The 25,428-nt window shown below is 37.7% G+C and overlaps 1 protein-coding gene across 1 annotated transcript in view; it reads right to left on the bottom strand.

Annotated features, from left to right (window-relative positions):
- Positions 1 to 25,428, bottom strand: part of DPP8 (dipeptidyl peptidase 8) — a 1,004,126-nt gene that overhangs the window by 215,244 nt on the left and 763,454 nt on the right. Inside the window, exon 15 of the mRNA XM_044077448.1 lies at positions 11,429 to 11,574. Coding sequence (XP_043933383.1) covers positions 11,429 to 11,574 — 146 coding nt within the window. The remainder of the gene's footprint in view (positions 1 to 11,428; positions 11,575 to 25,428) is intronic.

Below are 25,428 nucleotides of genomic sequence, written 5' to 3'. Positions count from 1 at the left end.
ACTGGTGGATAGGGAACCGAGGGGCACAAGTCAATATGTAAGGTTTATAACAACATATGGAAGTAACACTTTCCATATTCGAAACATATTGTCACAGCATTGGCATATACTAACATCAGATGGGTCCTTCAGTAGATTTGTGGACAAGGAATGTCACTATGCTTATAGGAGGCAAAAATTTGGGTCAGTATTTTTCTGCTTTCAAAAAAGGTGTACAAAACATGGTCACTCAAAATGCCACTGTGGGTAACACCTTTTGTGGTAATTGCAAATATTGCAAAGTCATGGCTAAAACTAAGTCCTTCACTTCAGTCAATACAAGGAGAGTTTTTGATATACGCCATCTTATTACTTGCAATAGCACTTGGTTAATATATATGGCTGTGTGTCAATGTGGAGCTTTTTATGTGGGGCAGACTTCTTGTTTATTCAAACAAAGAATTGCCCTGCATATTAGTGATATAAAATGTGAACGCACAAGGAGTGCTTTATACAAACATAAATTAACACACACAACAGCACATTTTGTATTTATAGGACTTGATATGGTGGATATACCCAATATAAGTGATCATAGAAGACATGAACTATTGACACAGAAAGAAAGAAGGTGGATAGTACAACTAGGGGCATTGTTCAAGCCAGGACTTAATGACCATTGGTGATTAATAAATAGGGTATGATGGATTTGGATCTTTTTAGAAATTTAGACACTCATCAATTTATTAGAACTAGTATATATACTGGGGTAAGAGAACATCCTCAATAAGAGATTTTTTGCATATATATACATGTAATTAATACCTCTATTTTATATTTCTATTTCTTCAGGTTTATGGTTAGGCAGAATTTATTGATAGGGTATTATATTTTTGGCATACTTATGGCTTCTTCCCTTTTTGGATTATAAAATATGAGGTATGTTAGTCTTAACTTTACACATATGGATTTGCTCAGAAGTTGTTAGTGGTTTAGGCATTACATGTTAGGGTCACTTAGAAATAGCACTTGTTATTAGGTTATATAAATATATTAAACAGTTTGATTTAAATAGGGGCTGCACCTTTAAATTCTTAGCAGCTTCACAGGGATATAATCCGGGCCTTGGCGGTGATTATACGCACACTGAGGACGCTGTGAGCGAAACCGGCCACCGGTCTGTGCATCTGTGGGCAGATTTTGCCTAATAAAGAGCTTCAAACTCGACTGCTGTTACATTTTTACTTTATTTTGAGTGCTGGAGCGTTTGTGGATTATATATATATATATATATATATATATATATATATATATATATATATATATATATATTTATATTGTTTGTTTTGTTTCAGAAAATAAAGCAGATACAATCAAAAAAACACTTTAAATGCACAGAAAAGGATACTTATTGTTATATATCGCAGATCAGAGTTGTAGTCAATGCCCCTAGTAATAAAGTAGGAAGAAACACAAATACATTAAAAGCAGATGAATAAAGTGCATATTTATATATATATATATATATATATATATATATATATATATATATATATAAACAATAGAACTGATTTAAACAAGTTACTCAATTAACCAGAAAAAAGCTCAAAACTGAGCCCTGTTCCAGCAGTCTTCAATATCAGACAAGTTCTAAATGCACACTCCTGCTACTAGGGTGCAGAGGAACCTACTCAAAAAAAGATGGCCTGGATCAGTGCAATCTGGTCTATGCTACATCAACAAGTAGTACCAATTTCAGAAAGAAACAGTTCAAATAAGCAGGCACAATAAACCTGTGACCAGAAATTTCCAGCTCAGAAGGCCAGAATCCTGCCTCTCCTCCCACAAGAGTGCAGACCACAACCCTCTTAATGTAGAATAACTGTCCTGAAGCCCATGTGCTTAAGCCAGAACTAATACACTTTTAGAATAGCAGACACTGGGCCTTCAATCAGCCAATTCCCAGCTTAGAAGGATGTACGCTACCTGTCCTGCCACAACAGTGCAGACCACAAACCTTCTTAATGTAAAACAACAGGTATGAAGCCCAAGTGCTTAAACCAAAATACTTAGAATAACAGCTACAATTTAATCAGGCTACTACCAAGCAGTAATAAATGTAGCAGAATAAATATAATTGAGTACTTTTAAGAAAAGCAAGATAAAGTAGGAGGAAACACAAATATAGTAAAAGCAGATGAATAAAGTACACTTTTTTTTTTTTAGTGCAAGGAGAGAGGAAAGAAGAACCTAAGTGGGTTGACCTTCTCAAATCTTCTCTCTGTATTAAGTCGAGTGAACACTAGACTCAGAATATAATCTCATTGTAGTCGGTTAAGTGAACAAATGAGATGGACCCAGGAGGAGTGTTCTAATACAGATTTACAGGAGGGGCGGTCAATTCCAGAGCCACCAACAAAGGAACAGGGAGGGTGGGCGGAGAACTAACTGGAGAGAGAGACACAGCACACTGTTCAATGAAACACACAATTAGGAAACAGAAAAAAATGAAAATACAGTACTTTTAAAACTGCAAGTTTGTACTTAACAGAAGACTAAAATACACTACTGCTTCAGCTTCTAATGCAGATGCTTGTAGCCAGGCAAGTCTCTCAGCAGTTGAGCATAAAATGATTTCTCAAACTTTGTGGTTAGCACTTAAAAGTACAGAGGAATCCCTCTAGGCTATTAAATATCAGATAACGAAGAAGTGATAACACCACCCCCTCTTATAGCAGACTTCTTCAATGAAACACACAATTAGGAAACAGAAAAAAATGAAAATACACTACTGCAAGTTTTACTTAACTTCAGATTCTAATGCAGATGTTTGTAGCCAAACAAGTCTCACAGCAGTTCAGCATAAAAACTGATGTGCTTGGAGAAGTTGCTTCAGTCTGGGATGAGAGAGAAGCTTTCCTTCCACTTAAAAAAAACAAGACTTCATAGTAGTAAAGCCCTTTGTCTTGTTCTGAAGGAAAGCTCATCTCTAAATCACTGCCAGGGTTAGAATGCGAGTCTATTCCAACAGGTGTGAAGAGATGGCTTGGTTCCTTAATGGAGCTTATTCTGCAAAAGAACCTAAGACCTAGTCATCAGTAGCCACAATGAAAATCCACTGGTCTTTTTTAATGGGTCTCTAAGCTTGGACAAGCTCAGAACTGCATCCACCAAGGCAGCTCAATACAACAGTTAAGACTGTAGATGCTGGCCAACAAAATCAATCTCTTGATGAATGAGCTGTCACTATCAAGATAAATGAAGACTGTTACAGAAGGTCCATCTGATGGGGCTTTTTATTCTTAATGGTTTGGCCAGGTTTAGATGAAGAAGGGGTGCTTGTGTGAAGGGGGTTCAAAGGTCCACCTCAGTAGAAAGGGAGTGTTTCCTATTCTGGAGATCATCAGATCAATCCTGTGAGAAATGAAAAAATAAATGGGCCTCTGCCAAGAAGAGGGAATCCAAGATGGCCTGCCTGAATGCCTCTTAAAGGGAGGAGGGTGTCAGTAAAGCCATCTTGATCAGGTAGAACCTAGGTTATACCACCCTCACCATGGCATCAGCAAGGCTACAATTACAGTGACTCATGTAGCAGCACAGAAAGGAAATCCCACACAGAGTTTTGACCAGGTCTTTTATGTGCCCAAGCTCAGAAATGGATATAAGCTTATCCAGTTCTTTTATTCACTAGAGAGTACTGGAACTTGAACAGATGAGACAGACAACTGTGGGATGTAAACTCCTGTATGGCAGAAAAGAAAGTACACTTGTGCAAGTACTAACTGTAACAGTATATATTTGAGTCATCACTGTTGCAGCATCTGCTAACTTATGGGAAATATCCTGTTAAGGATACCGAACATCAAGCCAGAAAACCAAAGCTTAGGTGCACCTCCTTCTCGCACCACATGTTTGACCCTAGACCTATGCGTGAGAATACGTGCAGGTACATAAGGCACAATAGGTGCAAAACTCCTCAGATTTCTCTTGCCCCAGGCTGCCCTATGAGGAAAATGAAGCGGACAGCCTGAGATGATAGACTCAGATAAAAGAAAAAGAGAGTGGGAATAGGTAGGAAAAGGGATTCCACCTGAGTCTAAGATAAAGAATGAACAGGGGGGATGGTGGGAGGGTACATATGCTGCAACAGTGATCTCTTTTGGCAACAATTGTTATGGCAAGCTCTTGCACAACTGTACTATGTTCACCACTGCTAAACATAGTACAGCTCTTACACTATTGTATTTTGCTCATCACTGCAGCAATGCTAATTGATGGGACAATTCCCAGAACTCTTATGGAGATTGGGTGGAGGTTTGGGAGACAGAACTTGAGTCCAGTAACCCTTGAATAGCTCTAGAAGAATCATCTGTTTTGTAATGTTTGGCAAAGGTGTGTATGGAAGACCAGGCAGCTGCCAATAAAATGGACCTTGAGCAAAGACACTTGAAAAAAAACATCAGAAGAAGCAAGAGCTCTTATACAATGTACTTTAATGTGACCCTAGTGGAATTTACTATACAAGGAAAACAGAAAGAAAGGAAAAAATGAAATAACAAGGGAAATCCATCTCGATATGATCTGTTGAGACTGGAAGGCCATGCTATTCTCCTTCAAAGAAAATAAACAACTGATTAGACTTTCTAATGCTTTTAGTTTTGTTCAAAGAGAATCTTAATTGACTAGTGTACATTCAGTAAAGTAGAATATTTTCTCTCTTATTTTGAGGATCAGAAAATATGCAGGTAGGTAGATAGATTGAGTCAGAGAAATTTCATTCACTACTTTATGGAAAAAAAGAAGGGTTAGTCCTGAGGGTAACCTAATCACTATGAAAGACCAAACAAGGTAGAACAGGCATAAGGGCACCAAACAGCAGCATTGAGGAAGCAAAGGATGTGTGTCATCATCCCTGGTGGATGGGTGGTTATGTAGGCACCTCCTGTGACAATCCATGGTGGAGGCTGTCGATGTCACACTAGGAATTGTGTGCCAAAGGGTGGAATAGGGTAGTGACAAGTCTATGCTGCTGAGGAGCTGAGGCGATACGCCCCATTGCACTCCTACACTTGAACATACCACAAGAGACCAAAGGGAATAGGGGAGTTGCAGGGGTAGGGCATAAAATGGAAAAAAAATGGCAAATGTGAATGGCCAGACCCCCAGGATGTCCTCACATTCCACATCAGCCCCAGCCCTACAGAGTTAGTCCAGGACGTTAAGAAGGTAGCTGGTTCACCTGGTGATGGAAGTGGGGTTCTGGGTAGGGAGCTAATGGATGATTTAGGAGAGACAGATCCAGAAAAAGAAGGCCTTTTAACAGATATTAAGGCAACAAGTAGTGCATAATAATAACAATATAAATTTAGAGATGCAGAAGAAACAGGTTCAAAGAGTGGTAATATTAACTTTTCAGGAACACAATTTAGGTCCCATGGAGAAAGCACAGATTTTCTGTGTGTCCTGATGTGTAAGCCATCTTCTAAGAACTGTTCACCCTCAAACCATACAGAAAGAAAGAGGTGATTGACAGGTAGGCTAAAATAGCTGAGAGATGTATCTTAATGGAAACATAAGCCAAAACTGAGTTGAGTAGCTCACACAAATATTTGAGGATGAAATTCAACCATGCTTGATAAGGATCCAGTCCTCATTTTGGAAAATATCTTCTATTTTGAAATACAAAATGTTCTCGTTGCAAGTTTTCTAGCCTCTTTTATTATCTATAGCACATCCACAGAATAAAGATACCTGAAGGAATTGGAAGCCTATCATCCAGCATTTGAGTTTCAGTGTCTTTAGTTTTGGATGAATTAGAGAGCCCTTCTGCTGTGTGAGCAAGTTTGTCATGTGGGGTAATATGTTAAGATTATCCTTGGTTAGATAGAAAAGCATGGAGAGCCAATGGTCACCAAAATCATTTTTAGATTCTCTTTATGAATCTTCAGTAGAACCTTTGGGATGAGAGGAAAGGGAGTGAAAGCATACAGAATTTCCCTTTCCAAGGAAAGAAGAAGGTGCCTGTTCTCCAAGCTTTCTTGCCAATAAGCTCTGGAGCAAAACAATCTGAGCTGACTGTTCAGATTGGTGGCAAAGAGATCTATCCAGGGTGTTCCCCACTAATATATGATCTAAATGAAGACCTCTCTATACAAAATCCATTTGTAAGCGTTTGCCCTGGGTGTACTCAGGTGGTCTGCAATTGAATTTGGTTTTGAGGAATACAAGACTTGGAGAAAAAGATTATGGTGAATGGCAATTTATTATTGCCAACCTGCACAGGTGATAAGACTTGGTTCCCCCCGTTTGTTGATGTACCACGTGATGGTGGTGTTGTCTGTTAAAATTTGAAAAGCTCCTGGATTCAAAAGCTTAGGAGAGAGCAAAGATCAAAGCTTTCATATTTTTGATGCTTATGTGCCATATATCATAAGTGGGAATGACTTCTTACCATAATGGAAACACTTTCCACATTATCATGGAATGTCAGTGGTCTCACAGGTACAGACAAAAAGGAAAGAAAACATAGTGCAAATAGCAATGCAAGAGGGAACACATTTGGAAAGAAATGAGCATGTGAATTTGATAAATAAAGGATTTCAGGATGGATATTCAGCAGAATATCAGGGACAAAGGAAAACAGGAGTACTTATATTAATTGCTAGAGGAGCTTCAGTACTGATGGAGGTGGAAAAAAGATAATAATGGCAGCTTTTTAGTAGTAAGGGGTCACTGGCAAGGGGTGAGGATTACCTTGGCATGTATTTATATTCCACCTAAAACTGCTATTTTGAAGATTAAAAAATTCTGGGAGAAATAATCAGCTTTCACTTGGGAATATTACTCATAGGTAGGGACTAGAATTTAATTTGCAACAATGAGAATGTATCAGGGGGCAATGAAGGAAAATATAAGAGAGGGTAGATTTCTGAAGAAATTTATGAAAATATTTGGTATGAAATGAGAATCCAGTAGCAGGAACTCAGAAAGAATATACATATTATTCCCTAAGGTACAATAATTGAGCTACATTTGATAGAAATTATATTTCAAAAGAACATGTCCATTTAATTGAGAACTTTGACATACATCAAATAATTATTTCAGATCATGCACCAATAATTACCAAGATAAAAAGGCAGAGTAATGAAATAAAGATGAGACACTGGCCCGCTTCCCCACCTACCTGTTAATAAGACAGGAATTTAAGGAATGGGTAGTGGACATTATCCAAGAGTTATTAAGGTAGATAGAAAGTACTCCAGAAGTTATAGCTAGTGAGTGGGATAAAATGAAAGTGGAGTTTAAAAAGTAGGGTAGAAATAAGAGAAAATGTGATCTGGTTAAAAAATTATTATTTACAGCGTTTGACAAAGGTTAAAATATTAAAAAATAAAGGGTATCTCACAGAACAAGAGGAGACTCAACTGCAAAGTACTAAAGAGAAAATAAGGGAGTATCTGGATAATATGCATGAATTTACAAAGAGTGCTGTTAAGCAACTACTTTCTGGTAATAACTCCAGAGCACAAAAACTTTTGGTAGGACTTCAACAGAAAGTAGAAAAGGATGTTGCCAGACTTAGAGAGCCTAAAACAAGGAAAATAACCAGTGATATTATGGAGGTATTAGAGATATTTCAGAAATCAAGAAAAAGCGCAAATGGAAATATTTATGGAAGAGTTACTTACATACATCAAGGTTAGAGCTAGATGAGGCTCAACAACTAAGAGTTGAGATAGCAGGAGATGAGATAAAATGGTGCTGTATAAACAGTTTACAGGAAAGTCACTAGGAATAGATAGTATTCCAGTGGAAACTTGGAAGTTAGGAGGGAAGAAAGTGAAAAAGTTCTGGAAGTTTTTGTTTAACAATATTTTAAAAGAAGGGGTGGTACCAACCTTCTGGAAAAAAAAGCTGTGGTGGCTATAGTATTTGATCCGGCTTCATATAGGCCCATTTCAATTTTAAACCATGATTATAAAGTGTTGATGTCTATAATGGCTAAAAGAATGGCAGAGGTGATGCCAAAGTTGATAAGATATGCACCAATGTGGTTTTGTGGGGGGAAGGCATACATTTGTCATTAACAGAACAATTATGATTCAGATGCAAACAGAATGTATGAAAATTCCACTGTTATTGGTGGGTCTTGATACATAGCATTTGACAGATTAAGCTGGGATTTTATGAGTAGGGCAATTGAAGCATTTGTCTTTCCTGATACAATAATAAGGTTAACTGGAAGTAAGTGAGCAGAATTAGAACCAGTACAAAACCCTAAGAAAAGTCATGCAATAAAAACTGACATTACAAGATAAGCCCACTTAAGAGAGTTTCAGTGCTACAAATAACCATAAGACGTCACTGGATTCACACCTTCTTGTGGAAGACAAACTCAATAACAAGAATGAAACCCAATCCAATGATGTAAACAACAGCCTTAAACAAAATGATAAACATAAGACAGGAGTCTACACAGCGGAGGACTGCATATGACTTAAGACAAGAAAGATGCTATGCTTGCTTTCAGCTCAGACATATTTCCATGCAGCAATTGCAGGAACACTAAATCAGTGCAAGTGAGTTCAAGGCCCAGACAGGCAATGTTGGACATGGCTGGTCGAGGTGGCTCATCCATACAGATCTTACATGGGAGAAGCATAATGCCTCAGTGCCCCTTGTGGGTTTGTTGAGTTGTAATGTCAGGTCATGTTAGGAGAACAATTTATACCTGCACTAAATGGAGAAAGCCATGCCCCCTTCTTATAAAAGGGATGGTCAGAAATGGGAAGCCGAGGTAATGGTCTCTCAAAAGGGAGAAGGTTTGGGACATGGAGTAGAGAATCTGGATGAGTTTGTTGTAAAGCTAAGTTGTGGAAATTTGAGTTACAGAAGGAGGATCTTGTAAGATGATTCCAAATTTCTAGTTATCACACTTGGGCCTGTAACCCTGAAGGCTAAAACACTAGAATTAATGTACCTGAACTGTGAGTACCCTGCATAATGTGCTTCAGTTTATTTTAAGTGACCTTGACGTGGTATGTTAGCATTGTAGATAACCCGCACAACACAATTTCACTGTAAATAAATTACAATGAATTTTCCCACATGTCACTGTGAAATACCTCAGTTTGCCTGTATCAGCTTTTAAGTCAGTTCAGCAATGGTTACCAATGTGACATTATTTATTTATTTGTTACATCTGTTGACTGGGCACAAATACCCCTTTTCAGTGAAGGCCTGGGGAGAAAAGCTCCAAAATACAATAATAACATTAATAAAAATTGGAATACTTTTATAGACTAAACTTCAGATGTTCAATCAGAGTAATATTAAACACTGCAGTTTAATATTTAATTTGTGTAAGATAAAAAACTGATATAATAATAATCCTCTGTTAGAAATATATTGTCTTAGCAAATGGTGTTTTATTAACCACACAGCTGTCAATTCTTAGAGCAGTTTATTTACATAGTGGACAAAAAAAAGGTTAGAATTTAAATGTGTTGAGTCAGACAACAGTTGTTTGGGAATACAAGGAACAGGAAAACACAAAACTTGCTATGTGTTGAGGTTAAGCCATGGTTCTTTACAGAAAGAAACAAATTTGTTTTACAGGAGTAGTTGACTTGGAGTTGAAGGTACAAGGGGACAATATATGGAGGGCATTACATTATGAAAGACCTTTACTGTTTATTGTGAGGTAAAGATATTACCACTTTATTTTACAGGTTCACTTGGGCAAACATAAACATGTATATTTTAAAACATGTGAATTAATTTTTAATGTATCTATTAACCTGTGTAGTGTTTTTCTCCCTCATTCAGTTTTTCTGAAAATGTTGCTGTGCCAGTGTGAGTGGAAGGATGAAATTTCTCCTTGCCTTCTATGAATATGCATGTGTTACACTGCAAGGAGAATTAACAACTTGCTCACTTTAGAACAATGGCTCAAATATCTGAAAACTGAAGCTGGTTCTAATACAAAATTTCTCCTGGGCTGTATAAAAGGCACCAAATCACCCTTCTGTGTCTAGTGTGTTTAGAAGTAAAACAGTGCAGCAGCTCCTCTTTTCTGTCAAATCCAGGAGGGACCCAATGAATACAAAATCAACACAGTGCTAGAAAGCTAAGCACTACCAGTAACTGATCACAGAACAGGGAATGATCAACATTACTAAACAGAATATATCCAACACTAGCACTATGGGAGTATGTAAAATCCTTCACAGCTGAGAAATTGTTTGGGCAGAATCATAAAGCAGAAACCACAAAGAATGGTGGACAGGCCTCCAGACCTTATTTAGCCAAAAAGCATCCTGTTTGTTCAGAATTTTGACAGAAACAAAGGAAATTGCAGAATGATGAAAGAAATACAGTATGAAAAGGTAGCTTGCCTATCCAGTGACTAAAATAGCTGAAATGTAAATTAAAGGACAAAAAAAGGCAATAGAGAAAACTGTGTTGCTCCACTACAAAGACAATGACACCTATTTATTGCTTTAACAGCAGGTGAACTTTCTCCAAAAGATGGACTTCAGAAATTGCAAGAAAATTTTCTGCTAGGTCCTCACTCAGTTCTAGACAATACCCTTGTATAAGAGATATGTGAACAGTGACAATTTCAGCTGATCTTCAAGACGACCTACTAGAGTAGCCAGAGCTTTTGAGAACCTGGTTGAATCTCTTCATCTACAATTTGCATCTTTTGTAAAAATCTGACATTTTCATTCTTGTGGGGACCCCATGTACCATGTTTGTCACATAAAAGGGTTTACAATAATGCAAACCATTACGATTTGCAGCAGTTGACTCACAGTCAGAATGGGCTATACTTGCAAAAATAATGAATATACTACATGGATACAGTGTTATAAATGTGCTAGTTATTTACCGAAATTTCTGCTACAGCTTGTAGAAAAGAAAATACAATGAGAAAAAATGGGAACAGAAACAACTGGAGAATAAAGCCTCAGTTGCCTATATTAATCTCAATAATAAAATGATTATTGCGAATACTCCCACAAATATATATCATGTTAGAAATAGTGTTTTTGGACAAGGCTCCCACTTTCCTCAATACTCAGCAAATGTGGAGCTGGATTAACATGAGTAAGATTTTGTGAGTATAAAAAATAAAATCATGTGATTTAAGTGTTTGGTAGTTCTGATAATGTCCAGAGACACAAAAGCACTCAATTACCATACTGTGCATTCATAAAAGTGTAACATATGTCTTGTATGGTTGACCAGTTTATTCCTGTGGAATTCCCAGGTCTGAAACTAATAACTTATAATGGGAAGTGACATAAAACTACATATGGAACTTTATAAAAAGGATACACACACAGTTGCCTTTTGGTCATTATCTGCCTTTCAACCATAACATATTTTATTCTCTGTTTATCTTTCCCCCTAAATCTACTTGTAGTACAAGCTGGCATACCTGTGGACCACCATACACATATAGTACAGTTGGGTACTTCTTTCCAGGTTGAAGATTATGAGGTTTATAAATCATTCCATATAATGTAAATCCAGATTTGCTTTCAAAGGAAAATATCTCAGGTGGAATATAATCTGGAAGACATCCTGGAGGAAAATGAGAGAAATGTTTAGCATGCTGATACATTGAGTATCACTTTTTTTACTCTTCTAATTTCTACTAGTCAAATTAATATATTATATTTTCCACATATAAAGATCTGTCCAAATAAATTAACAGTCTCAGTGTTTACAGCCTCCCTGTTTGTGATATCAAGAAAGGTGACTCCTAAAGTCACGGTTCTCTTTGCCAGGAAGAAAATAACACTGGCTGGTTTGATACCAAGGCAGCACCAGCATATGCCTCACATTTATCACAAATGCAGAAAAGCAATGAATAAATCAATAGTCTATCAGTACTGCAGTTCAGTACACTATATATTTGTAATGCCCCTAAACTTTGTTTGCTACTAACGTCTACTGCAAGTTAATGGTTGCTGCATAAATAAAAACAGGTTTCTACAACATAACTGATCATAAACAAGTTTTTTTGAAAGGACCGCAACAATGAAGGCAGACTATCATCTAGATGAAGCCAATGGCAGCAGTCTTACACACAGTAAAACAAAAAGTATCAGCTATATTATTGTTATAGTAGAATTCAACAAAAATGGCTACCTTATTGACATGAAAGCAGGATACTTAACTGTGATACCATAAGCCAAGGCTGGATGATGATAAGGAGTAATCACCCAAAGAACTTTCTTTTCAGGGGAGAGAGAGCCATTAGTCTGATAACTTCCTGGTGATAGTGATAAGACAGCACAATGAAAAAGTCAGTGGAATGGCCACACAGACTGCAGTGGCATGTGGAAGGAGACGCACTGCTCACTGCAGGCACTTAATATCCAGGCCTAAGTGGAATGGTTACAATTTCCTTCACTGGCTGGACTGTAATGGCATGATCCTTGCTACACTTCAATCTTATTTTGCATTGTGTGGTTAAGGGGAAAGCAAAAATATGCCACGGGTTGCAACAGTGAACTAAAGGCAGCAGGTATACCACAGTGGACATGAAAGAGTCACTAGTCAAGAAAGAGGTAGACAAGAGAATATGTTAAAAAAAATCATTATAATGATGCCCGAGTTACTTCAGAAAGCCAAATAACTTTTGCTTCAAATGTTATTGGACTAAACCCCGACAGACACTACCACAACTGCCTCTCTTCAAAAGATGATGCTACATGAACGTAATCCTGGGCTGTGAAACTGGCAACATTCTATTTAGTCTTCTCCATACAGCTTACATTCTTAGTATTACTGCCTGAAGCATTAACACAAAAACAAGTAAGGTAAGTTACGGCACATCTGGTAGATGTCCTTTGCCTACTGCAGCAACTCAATTCTGTTAACATGATAAACATTTTAGAGAGCTTTGTTATGACATCAGAACAATTTGTGCCCTATCCTCTACATCTCTCTCATCTCTATCTTCTTTGGTGCCAGTGACAGTCTCCAGACCAAGAAAAACAAACAGTACTTGTGCAACAAAGCTACAGAAACTCTATTTGGACAGCAGGCTACAGCACTTTAAACAGATCTGTAATAGTGCTAAAACTATTTATTTTTTTGTCTTCTACAGATCTTGCATTTCTGTCTTGCCAATGACATGGGGGAAATTCATAAAGGTTACCGCAAGGTATACCACAATATGTACACCCTGCAGTAACTTTCTTGAATTCATTGACAGTCCTACCACAGTGCTAATATATAAAGATGTATAGCAGCACCATGGTAGGCTGGCTCCAAGGCTGTGCTGATGAGGCATTCTGGGGGAGCTGCATATGCTAATTATCCATGTGCTGTCCTCCCTAGGAAATGCCTCTGAGAAGGTACCTATATGCCGAGTGATGGGTGTAGATTTGCAGAGCTGCTCCTTCTACCTCACGGTAGTGAACATGGTAAAAAGGTAGTGTTCGTCCATCATGGTAGAAGTAAGTGTTAGGGAGTTTAGTTGTAAGGTAGGGTTAGGAGGTCTATGAGTGAGTGTATGTGAGGGGCTACACTTGTGAGTGCATGTGGGAGATTGTGTCTGCCTTGGAGGTTGCAGTATGGGAGTTAGTGAAGTGAAAAGTTAGGGGTGTGTGTGTGTGTGCGCGCACGCTCGAGCATTGGGCTGGCTGAGATACTTTGACATACCAGCAGAGGCTGCAATACTGGGAGAGCAGAACCACTGGCCAACAGGAAAAACTCCTTATAGGTGTACCTAACTGGCACTTAAAACAGTACAGGGACTGGGGTGGAAGAAGCCACTAGCCACCAGGGATAACACTCTTGCCTGACTGAGAGGGACATTCACTTGGAATACAAATGGATAAACTCAGTAGTTCCAAGATGCATACCTCTATGCATCAAGGACAATTTCCTTTAAGAGCATACAGGGAACACAGTCAGCCTGGGGTCTGGATTTCTTTATATCTGTATCCCTCCAGGATGCCAATAAGGCTCCACACTAGCACGGCTATACGATTAAGTCCTCAGCTGAGTGTCCAAGCCAAGTCCTACAGCACTCTCTCTGTGAAAGCAGTGCTTCATTGTCCCAGCTCTAAGTAGCTGACATGCACGCACGCATGCATGCACACACAAAAACGCACACTTTGAGATTTGATTTTCACACACACGCGAGCGAGTTCGCACACACCTGGGAAAGGCTGGCACAGATTTATCAGCTGTGCCACCTTCTGCCCAGACTTTAAGATAGTTATCATGGCCACCACACACTAAAAAGCCAACTACCTAAAGCTCTTTCAAGGGTACCAAATTATACTGAGTGAAATTAATACAAATGGTAATGTTGACCAGACAGCCAGGCTTCAGAAGTGCCACAGTGTCACCAATAGATATAATTGCTCTTAAAGGTTAAAATATTCTCTAAAGGACCAGTCACAATGAAAAGTTTAAATATATTTAATAATAAATAATAAAAACATGAAAATATGAAATATCTATTTACAGTAAACACCAGAGTTTCAATCACAGAAAATAACGCAGCTGGAAAGATTCAAACAGTTACAGAAAAACAATATTTAACTATTCTTCCTATATTTTCCTGACCGTTCCGACTTACTTAATAGAGCAAGGCAAAATTAACTAGGTGTGGGATCCTGCTATTACAGGTTCCAAGAAACAGACAGCCCTGAGACTTCTGTCTCACCTAATATTAAAACATTATTTCTGTAAAGAATGACATCACATACATCTGGTCATCTGACTTCTGGTACCCATGTAACCCCCCCATTGCTAGAAACTGCCATGATTTAGCACCTACATGCCAATAATACACACACAAGAGCACTGCTCAGATCTGGTGTGGCTTCTGGAAGTCATACAATAATTACAAACATCTACTCCTCTACAGAGACTAACAAACCATGCTTCTTACAGACATTGCGTCTCTGGCTTCATTCAAAAATGTGAGATAACATCCTTATGACCTAGGCAGAGTACTTTAATTTCTTACTACTTTCCAAAGTTAGCTGGAGCTGAGTTTAACCTCTTCTCTTCCAGTATCCTGTTAACATATACATATTTAATTCAGTTATGGTACAGTCAGGACCCACTGTTGGTACATTTTTAACACATGCAGCTTTACAAATACATTGTTCAACACAAGCATCTGTACAAATCAGTATGATATACGAATGACATATAATTCTTTACAAAATTCCGGCTAGCTGTGCTGGTATATGTCACACATCCACTGCCCTACTTCTCCGGGCATAGCTGGCAATACCTCACATTGTCTAACAGAGACATGCAGATTAAGCCATAATGAAATTCTTCCTCATTTTGGCAAATGTGTCTTAGAACTGCAAATTACCACATACTGAAAAACAGGGCCTTTTTACCATGGCTGTGGGGATCTTTATGAATCCTTGGAATAATCTCCAGGAAAAAAGAAACAGCGAACAAGTTAGTCAAGTTTCACTGGTAAAATACAAAGGATCTAAATGCCAGTGAGACTGCAGTTCAACGGTTTGACTTCATGCTACAACAGAAGATAAATTATTTTTATGTAAATAAAAAGAATGAATTTTAGACACCACAGCTATGTTTAGAACATACTTTTTACACGGCCAAAACAATGATACTCCACTGAGCAACTCTGTGTATGAAAATCCCCTTAAGTACTTCTTTGTTTAAGCTTTATTAAAATTTAGCAATAAAAAAATCAAGAGAATTAATGCCTAATGCAAGTCAACATGACAGTATTTACTTTCAGATGTGTTCCTTTTTCATTTGTTTCTCAGCAAATATTCTGAAAAATAATAAAATGTGACCGAAGAGCAACATGACAAAATTTATCAAAACAGGTAGGATTAAGGTACTGCTTGAGGATGGATGCTTTGTTCATATCTAAATGAAAACTACTTAATGAAAGCACTGTAGTCATTAATTTGAATAGAATTTTGGTAGAGTGTACAAAAGGAAGAACATTTTTGGAGGGGGGGCTGACTTGGAGTCGAGTTGCCAAGACATTTAGTATTTACCACCCTGAAAGATGAAAGAGGTATAGACACTGAATGCAAGTGAGGTGACCAAAAGCATGGAGACGAAACAAATTATGCCACTGAATTTGATGGGAATGTTTAATGTCAAGAAAGAAAGCTTGAAGTTGCCACTGTTGGTGATACTGAATTACTACAAGGTCAGCAGGAAGTGATGGTGTCCATTAGGCAGCAAATGGCAGAGATTCAGGAGAAGTTTGCATGTACAGTTATGACTGTTAATGGATCTGATCAACTTAAGACTCATTCTACTGGACTGGACGATGAAGCATGAAAGAAAAATTTACAGTTATGTGGTGTTTTGGGAGGAGAAAAGGGATTTGTTAGACTATGTGAGAGATAAAATGGTGGAGCCAACTGTTTTTAATAAAGACCATGGGTATACCATTGGTGATAAATCCTCCACGGTGAGAAAGAGAGATCAGGCATGTAAAACCAAGGACAATTACAACCGAGTTTTCATCGTGTCATGAAAGCAAAAGCTAATGTTGTGGAAACTGTGGCAATCTGGTAGAAAATTGGCAGTGGCAGGGAGAAAAGTATATGTAGAGCAAGATTAGTCACAGGCGACTTTAAGGAGTTGCTCTCAATTTGTCGATGCGGTGATGGAATGCAAACATTAACGACTTATACTGTCAGCTCCAGCAACATTAAAGGTATTCTGGAATTAACAGATATCATATCTAGGCAGGGAACATATGGGGAGTGTTTAAGCAGCACTCTCTCGGTCGCCTTCAAAAATAAGTATTGTAATTTTAGTGCTATAAGATTGAAAATGTCAAGACATTCAACTCTGAGGCTCTGGTGGTGGTGTGATTTATTAATTCTGTATGACAAAATGAGAAGAAAAAAGGTTATTTTTAACAGGTTGAAGCTACCACAATGTCATACTAAATCACAGGCTAAGGAGAATTGTCCTGAAACTAACAGCAAGAATTCACTATCTAAAGACATGACAGGCAGTGGAAGAAGACAAAGTTGACTCAATGTCATAACTGGACAAAATTAAGGTCAATTTATTGCACTATATTAAAAAGTCAGATAAAAGTATGGAAGTGGAAGCAGCCATGAATTCTCATTCTGACCAGCTGATGGATTTATAGTGGGGCACAAAGGATGTGAAACAAAGAATAATCACCTCTGAAGCAACTCTGGAACTTTTATAGACTAACGTGGATATAGAAGAAAGATGCATGCATAAAAAATATACTTTACAGGTACTTCTAAAAAAGGCTAAAGGGAATTGTATGGAATTCATGAAGGATAGGTTGGTGAAATGGACTGGTCTGCTGACAGAAGAGACAGGAAATGAGAGAGCCTGCAAACACTCTGGAGGAAGTTCTTTAAAACTATGAACTTAATGGAAGGATTTTGTCAAAAGAAATAAAGTTGTTAGAAAGAAGACTATAGTGAGATCATGATTATTCAGCTGAAGCAAGGCAAAAGACAGCAGCATTTTGTAATTTAGTGAACCTGTGTAGGAGAGGCAATTTTAAATTTAAATGCTATATTCAGTTCCTTCAGAATCAATGCGGGGGGGGGGGGGGGGATACAGTCACATACTATGTTCTTGAAGATGCAGAGACTATAATCCATCCTCTTCTCTGCTTCATGAAGTAGGTGAAGACTTTTCAAAGACGGCAAGATTTTGTAGAGGAAGACTTTCCAAGCACTTCAAGGCAATTGAGACGACAGCAAGCGTTTGTAGAGGAAGACTTTCCAAGCACTTCAAGGCAATTGAAAAGTGAAAAAAAAATACACAGATATTTTCCCCATCTTTAAGTGAAGGATGTTAGAAAGGCAGAATGTAGCTTTTGCACTAAATCAGAAAGGAAGCATTACAGAAAGATTTTAGTCATGAGTGCAAAACTGTGCCAAAAAAGACTGGCCTAAGCTGTTTTTATTACTTCAACAGTCTTTAATAGCTGGACATCTGGGATATTGCTGATTTACCTGAACTGAATGAAGGTATAATAATTTTTCTACCAAAACTCTGTATTTGACTTTTTGAAGAACTCAATATACAAGGTACTGAGGAATCACTGATTTAAATTTAAGTACAATTTTCCTCTATATAAAGTTGTGCGCACAATTTTGGTGTGGAGCATACCAAATGTAAAGGTTTAGATGAATTGTAATGCTTCCACTCAGAGTAAATTGCTTTAATTAAGCACGTTTGTGTGCCTTAGACCACTGAAAGTAATTAAGGGGAACATCTTATAAGAAGAAAATATCTGTCTCCTTCTGCCTGTCTAAACAGGCAGAGGAATTTCTTGATTCAATGACCTACAGAAACATTTAAAAGAAAATTACAGAAATGGACTGAAAAGATCTGCAATGAGTCAACTAACGTAAATCTCCATGTTTAACAAAAAAATAGCATCTTTCTGTGAAGCTGTAAGTGTTTGAGAAATGAAAAATGCAAAGACTGTGATAAACAATATATAAGAATAATGGATCAGTAATTTCTGAAGATTATTTTATGTTGAGGAAGAAAGAGTTTTGGCCATTCTGAAACTATATGAGCCTCGGCAATTAACTCAAAAGCATGAGGAATTCTGAAAATTAGATGCAGATAAGACAGAAATTGAAAATGGGGGGAGGAGAGGCTCTGAGGTACATTAATAATGCATGTGGATAATAAAATAGGCTTTTTCTGTCTGCAGCTATGACTGTTGTATACAGTCATCCAAAATCAATGTTTTGTTATACACAAATTGTCTTCTTGCAATGTGTACTAAAGAAATTATAAAACAAGTTGCAATTCTCGAAATTTCATACACATTATTGCTGAATGTTATGGCTGTTATTTTGATCTATGTTATTTATGAGTTTATAAGAAGTATTTTTTACAGTTTAAAAAGAAAGAAATGACCTTTACAAAGTTGGCAAATGAGGCAACAAGTCAATATATTACATTTGTGCTTTCCAGCACAGGAGCAAAGAGGGATAAAGTCCTTACTAAGGTCCAGGCGACACAGTTTCAATTAGAGGCTTGGACATCTGAGGCACTGGCAAGGTGGATGAGTGCATCCATCCTAGGGGGAGTGAATGATGTATGCACGTGAAGACAACACAGAAGAGGTTCAAATTGTCTTCTTGCAATGTGTACTAAAGAAATTATAAAACAAGTTGCAATTCTCAAAATTTCATACACATTATTGCTGAATGTTATGGCTGTTATTTTGATCTATGTTATTTATGAGTTTATAGGAAGTATTTTTTACAGTTTAAAAAGAAAGAAATGACCTTTACAAAGTTAGCAAATGAGGCAACAAGTCAATATATTATATTTGTGCTTTCCAGCACAGGAGCAAAGAGGGATAAAGTCCTTACTAAGGTCCAGGTGAGACAGTTTCAATTAGAAGCTTGGACATCTGAGGCACTGGCAAGGTGGATGAGTGTATCCATCCTAGGGGGAGTGAATGATGTATGCACGTGAAGACAACACAATACAGGTTCTTGGGAGGAGGCTGGAAACCCAGTCATGAGGTACTTCTGTTGAGTGGCAGGGTGGCTTGCTGATGTTGGCTCTATATAGACGTATGTAGCAGTCCAGCTTAGTCAGCCCATTGCATAACCCCAAGGGGGTAGTTAGAGCATGTACCAGAGGAGTGAAACAGGGCAGACCACAGGAGTAAACTCCTCAGTGGATGACTAATAACAGAGCCCCAGGATGATCTTAGGTTCCATGTAGATCCTGGCCAGTATATAGAGTTAAACGGGGGTGGGATCCTGGAGCGGTTAGTAAACCTCATACTGGGCATGTGGCACTGGATAGAGAATGAAGTAAAGGGAGTGGTAAAAGAACATCAATAATACTGTGTGTGCGCACGTACACACATACATATATATATATATATATATATATATATATATATATATATATATATATATATATGTATATATAAAATGTTATATTTGCTCTTGAATGCAGCACCTATTTGCAGCTTTTATGACCAAAAGCTAATCTTTGTTTATTTATCTATTTATACATTTATTCCCTGCATAAGTGCACTGCTGCAAGTTAAGTGGTTTTAGTGCTCAACAGTGGTGATATATTTGTGTAAGGAGAACATAGGTAAATGCCCTGTCCATCATTCAAGATTTAAAAGTAGAGCATTCTAGATTTAAAAGTAGAGCATCACTGGTGTACAAGTTGGTCTTACTGGAGTACCTTAGTAACCTACTTGACTCCAGCCACACACAATCCGATGGTGATGAACTTTGTAGCATAGCAATCCCCCTTCCCTGGCAACATCAGGCATAGCATACAGACAAGCTCAACATATTACAGCTGTTAACAAAAAAAAAAAATCAAAACCTCCTTTCAAAAACCCTGCCAGCAATAGAGTTCCTTCTGGTGCAGACAGCCCACACCTTACCTCATTCTCACAGAGTGAAGCTGTCAGGTTCCAGCCAAAGTGAGCTCACACAACATCAGAGTCCCTTGTTACCATATTATGGCAATGACCTTTGCTCTGCCTTTATACTTAACAAATAAAACATTTTTATGAATCGCTCGTAGGCATGACAGTGGGGCACAACAGGGAAATCAGTTAAGTAAGGTATACATAGTATACCTTATGGAGGGTTAAACTCCATGTCTGAAGATGTACATACTTTTGTGTGTTTGTTCCAAGTTAATAGGATATGGGGTGTTTTGCATTTAGTTTTTTGTTTGCAGGTTTTCATTAAAACAAACATTCTTGAAAAATGTGACATAGGTCCAAATGGAGATGAGAAGAAATAACAGTACAAAAGATCAGCCTGCCAAAACAAAAGTAATATGCACGTAACGCAAAAAGCTGGAAATGCACAGTCAAAAAAAAGCTGCCACACATAAGAGGTGGGAACAATAGCTTTTTATCATGATGGCAAAGGCTATCCATATTTTCCTGGAATGCACATGGCCTTACAAGTACAGATAAAAAAGAAAGAGTATTGAATTATATTAAGAAATGTACAGTGAAAATAGCAATGCTGCAGGAGACACATTTGAAAAGAAATGTGAATTTTACAAGGGTAGGCTATCAAAGTGAATATTCAACAGAGTATCAGGAACGCAGAAAAAGGGAAGTAATTATACAAATGCTCCAACAGCGATAGATGAGGAAAAAAAAGACAAAGAATGATAGATCTGTGGTAGTAAAGGGCTACTGGCAAGGAAGGAGAATTACAATGGCTGTTACTGAACGTTAATTTTGGGAAAAACAATCAGCTTTCAGTAGGGAATATTATTTATAGGTGGGATCGGGAATTTGATTTGCAATAATGATACTGTATCAGGAGGACATAGAAGGGACAATATAACAAAAGAGGGTAGACTTCTGAAGACATTGATGAAACTATTTAGTATGAAAGATGTGAATTCAGTAGTAGGAACTTGGACAGAATTTATATATTATTCACCCAAGGTATAATAACCAGGCTAGACTAGACAGAAATTATATTTCACAAAACATCTGCATTTAACTGAAAGCTTTGACAGACATCCAATAACTATTTCTGATCATGTACCAATAAAAACAAAAACAAAAATGCAAGGCAGTGAATCAAAAATAAGACAATGCCCCTTTCCCATCTACCTGTTAAAAAAGAGGAATTTAACTCATCCCCTCCACTGGAGCTCTGGAAGTTTGCCCTGCAAATTCCAGTGGACAGAGCTTCAGATTTTTGATAGAATCAAATGATGTCCTCACATTTCAAACAAATGTTCATATCTCTGGAACCATAGAGGTTACTAAACAGGTCTAAATAGGTAAACACTTTCAGCACAAATTAATTTATAGTAGTAGCATCATTTAGGTTCTAGGTCTTAAAATGAATTTTAGAAGTCACAGTAAACATACTAACTATTATGTTTGCAATATTTTGTAAGCAACTTACAATATCTCAGCAACCACTCAAGTTACACATATGCTAAAAGCAGAATTTTGTTTATCCATCTAAGAGGGTAAGGAGTTATGTCTGCGCTGTGGCACTTGGTTGTTAAAATATTTAGAAAACATGAAATTTATCACAGAGGTAAAACATCAATACAGTTGTATTTGCCATAGTGTAAGCTTTAAATGAAAAAAGATCCTTTGTATGCAGCATGGTTTTAGAATTATTAAAGCAAATAAAAGCAAGCAATACTGACACCTAGAGGAGTCAGTAGGATGTAACTGCAGAAATGCCTGGAGGCGTCACTCGTCTGTAATGAGTTAAGAAAAACTATTTGAAAGTTATTAGGGAAGAAAGAAATATTGTCAGAAGTTATACATAGTGATTGGGATAAAATGACAATGGTGTTTAAAAATAGGATTGAAATAAAAGTGGTTAAGCAGTAACAGAAATTACTTTAAAGGGGCTGACAAATGTTAACGCATTGCAGAATAAGGGGAATCTTCTATAACAAGAGGAGAAGCAAATACAGAGTGCTAAAGAGAAAATAAGGGAGCATCTGGATAATATGATTGAGTATAGAAAGAGTGCATTAAGCAACTATTATACCATGATCCCCCCAAAACGTGCACGCTGATTGGCCAGCGTGCCCGTTGTAAATCGAGTTATACTAATGGAAAAAGGTCCGGTCGCCCGGACTTTTCCATTAGTATAACTCGATTTTAAACATTGTCTCGCTATGTTAAATGGGTTTAACATAGAGACAGCTTTAAAATAAGCAACGGAGATCTCCGTTGCTTATTTTAAAGCTGTCTCGCCATGTTAAACCCATTTAACATAGCGAGACAGTGTTTAAAGCAACGGAGAAAGCAAGATCTCCGTTGCTTTTATCTCGCTATGTTAAATGAGTTTAACATAGCGAGACAGTTTTAAAATAAGCAACGGACATCTCCGTTGCTTATTTGAACTGTCTCGCCATGTTAAACTCATTTAACATAGCGAGACATAAAAAGCAACGGAGATCTTGCTTTCTCCATTGCTTTTGCTCACAGCTCTGATGTACCGCGCAGGCGCAGTACATCAGAACTGCCGCTGATGCCAGACGTCTGCGGAAGGGCAGCAAACAGGCATTATACTATGCCATTATTTAAGAAAAGTAATAGTTTCTTTTCTTAAATAATGTCATAGATAATAGCATAACACGCCTGTGTGGGTAATGCTAATTACCCACGGTTGGCTTTGTTTGGTCCGGGCCTCGGGACCAAACCACGCCAACCGTGGGTAAATTTAGCATTACCCACACCCAGGCGTGGGTTATTGCTATATTGTTTTATACCAACTCCACAGCATAACGTTTAGCAAAAGACTTAGGCAACAGAATGTTGAAAGGGTTGTTGCCAAACTTAGGGAACCTATAACAAGAAAAAAACAACCTGAGATCCTTTAGAGGTTTTAGAGATATTCCAGAAATTTTACGAAAATGTGTATAAAGCAGAGAAATGTGGAAATCAAGAAAGAGTGGAAATGGAAATATTTATGGAACACTTAATTACGCTAAGGTTAGAACAACTAACAGTTAACACAGGAGGTGATAAAGTGATATATAATGCATCATCCAGAAAGTCTTCAGGAACAGATGGTACTCCTGTGGAAGTTTGGAAATTATTAGGGAAGAAAGTGATAAAGATCTGGAAGATTTTAACATTTTAAAAGAAGAGGAAGCACCGACATCTTGGAAGAAAGCTGTGGTACCTGTATCCACTAAACAAGGCAAAGACCCTTCAAACTCAGTTTCATATAGACCAATTTCAATTTTAAACCACAATTATAAAGTGTTTATACTAGCTGAAAGAATGGCAACGTTGTTGCCAAAATTAATAGATATGGATCAGTGTGGCTTTGTGGAGAGGAGGCAAAACCTGACAACATTAACAGAACAATGATAATCCAGAGGGAAGCAAAGAGTAAGAAAATACCTCTGTCGTTGGTGGGTCTTGATGCAGACAAAGCATTTGACAAAGTAAGCTGGGATTTTATGAGTAGGGCATTAGAAGCACTTGCACTCCCTGATACAATAATAAGGTTAATTAGAAGGATGTATGAAGGGTTGGAGGCAATAATTAAAGTGGGAGAGTTTGTCTCAGGTAAACTGTGCTTGAACAGAGGAAACAGGCAGGGGTGGACTCTTTCCCCTTTGTTATTTACTTTATATACAGAGCCATTAGCAAATAAAATAAGGGAATCAGAAATACAAGGATGTAATTGGTATGATAATCAAGAAAAGTTTGCAGATGGTGTTATTTTTATACCTGACAAATCCAGAAAAGGATATCTCAGTGTTGTGGAATATTTTGAAACAGTTTTAAGTCTTTTCGGGATATAAAATTAATGAAGATAAATCAAAGGCAATAGAGGTAAATTATGTACCCACACAAGAATGGGTTCAGCAATACCCATATTTATGGGGACACGATAAAATGAAGTGTTTAGGAGTATGGATTAAAAAGGCTTCAGTTATGGCAGCTAAGGATACATGGGAAGAGACTAAACAAAAGATAATAGAAAAATTAAGAAAATGGAAACACTTACTTATGAAAGTGGCTAGTAAGATACAGATGATGAATATGTTTTAGTCCCCTTAGTCTTGTATACGGGTCCAGCATACTTTTATCAACTCTGAGAAGAAGTGGTGGACAATAATTAAACTATTGAAGGAATTTATCAGGGAAGGAAAGAGGGCAGGAGTTAAGTGGGATAAGTTGATCCTTCCAACAGAGCAAGTTGGTTTAAATTTACCTGACCCGAAGTGTTATTATAGCAATAACCCACGCCTGGGTATGGGTAATGCGGGATTTAACCATGGTTGGCGTGGTTTGGTCCCGAGGGACCACACAAAGACAACCGTGGTTACATCCCGCATTACCCACACCCAGAAGTGGGTTATTGCTATTATACTATGACATTATTTAAGAAAAGAAACAATTACTTTTCTTAAATAATGGCATTGTATAATGCCTCTTTGCTGCCCTTCCGCAGCTGTCTGGCATCCGCGGCAGTTCTGATGTACTGCGCATGCCTACGCAGTACATCAGAGCTGTGGCCAAAAGCAACGGAGAAAGCAAGATCTCCGTTGCTTTTTACTGTTCGGTATGTTAAATGGGTTGAACATAGCCAGAGGGCTTTAAAATAAGCAACGGAGATGTCCGTTGCTTATTTTAAAGCTGTCTCGCATGTTAAACCCATTTAACATAGCGAACAGTAACGGAGATCTTGCTTTCTGTTGCTTTTAAACCTGTCGCGCAATGTTAAATGGGGTTAACATGGCGAGACAGCCTTAAAATAAGCAATGGAGATCTACGTTGCTTATTTTAAAGCTGTCTCGCTATGTTAAACCCATTTAACATAGCGACAGGTTTAAAAAGCAATGGAGAAAGCAAGATCTCCGTTGCTTTTTACACACTGTGTCGCTATGTTAAAGGAGTTTAACATAGCGAGACAGCTTTAAAAA

The sequence above is a fragment of the Protopterus annectens genome, chromosome 7.part0, assembly GCF_019279795.1.
Source record: "Protopterus annectens isolate FY-2018-M chromosome 7.part0, PAN1.0, whole genome shotgun sequence".
Taxonomy (NCBI): Eukaryota; Metazoa; Chordata; order Ceratodontiformes; family Protopteridae; genus Protopterus; species Protopterus annectens.
This window is presented reverse-complemented; position numbering and strand designations above follow the sequence as displayed.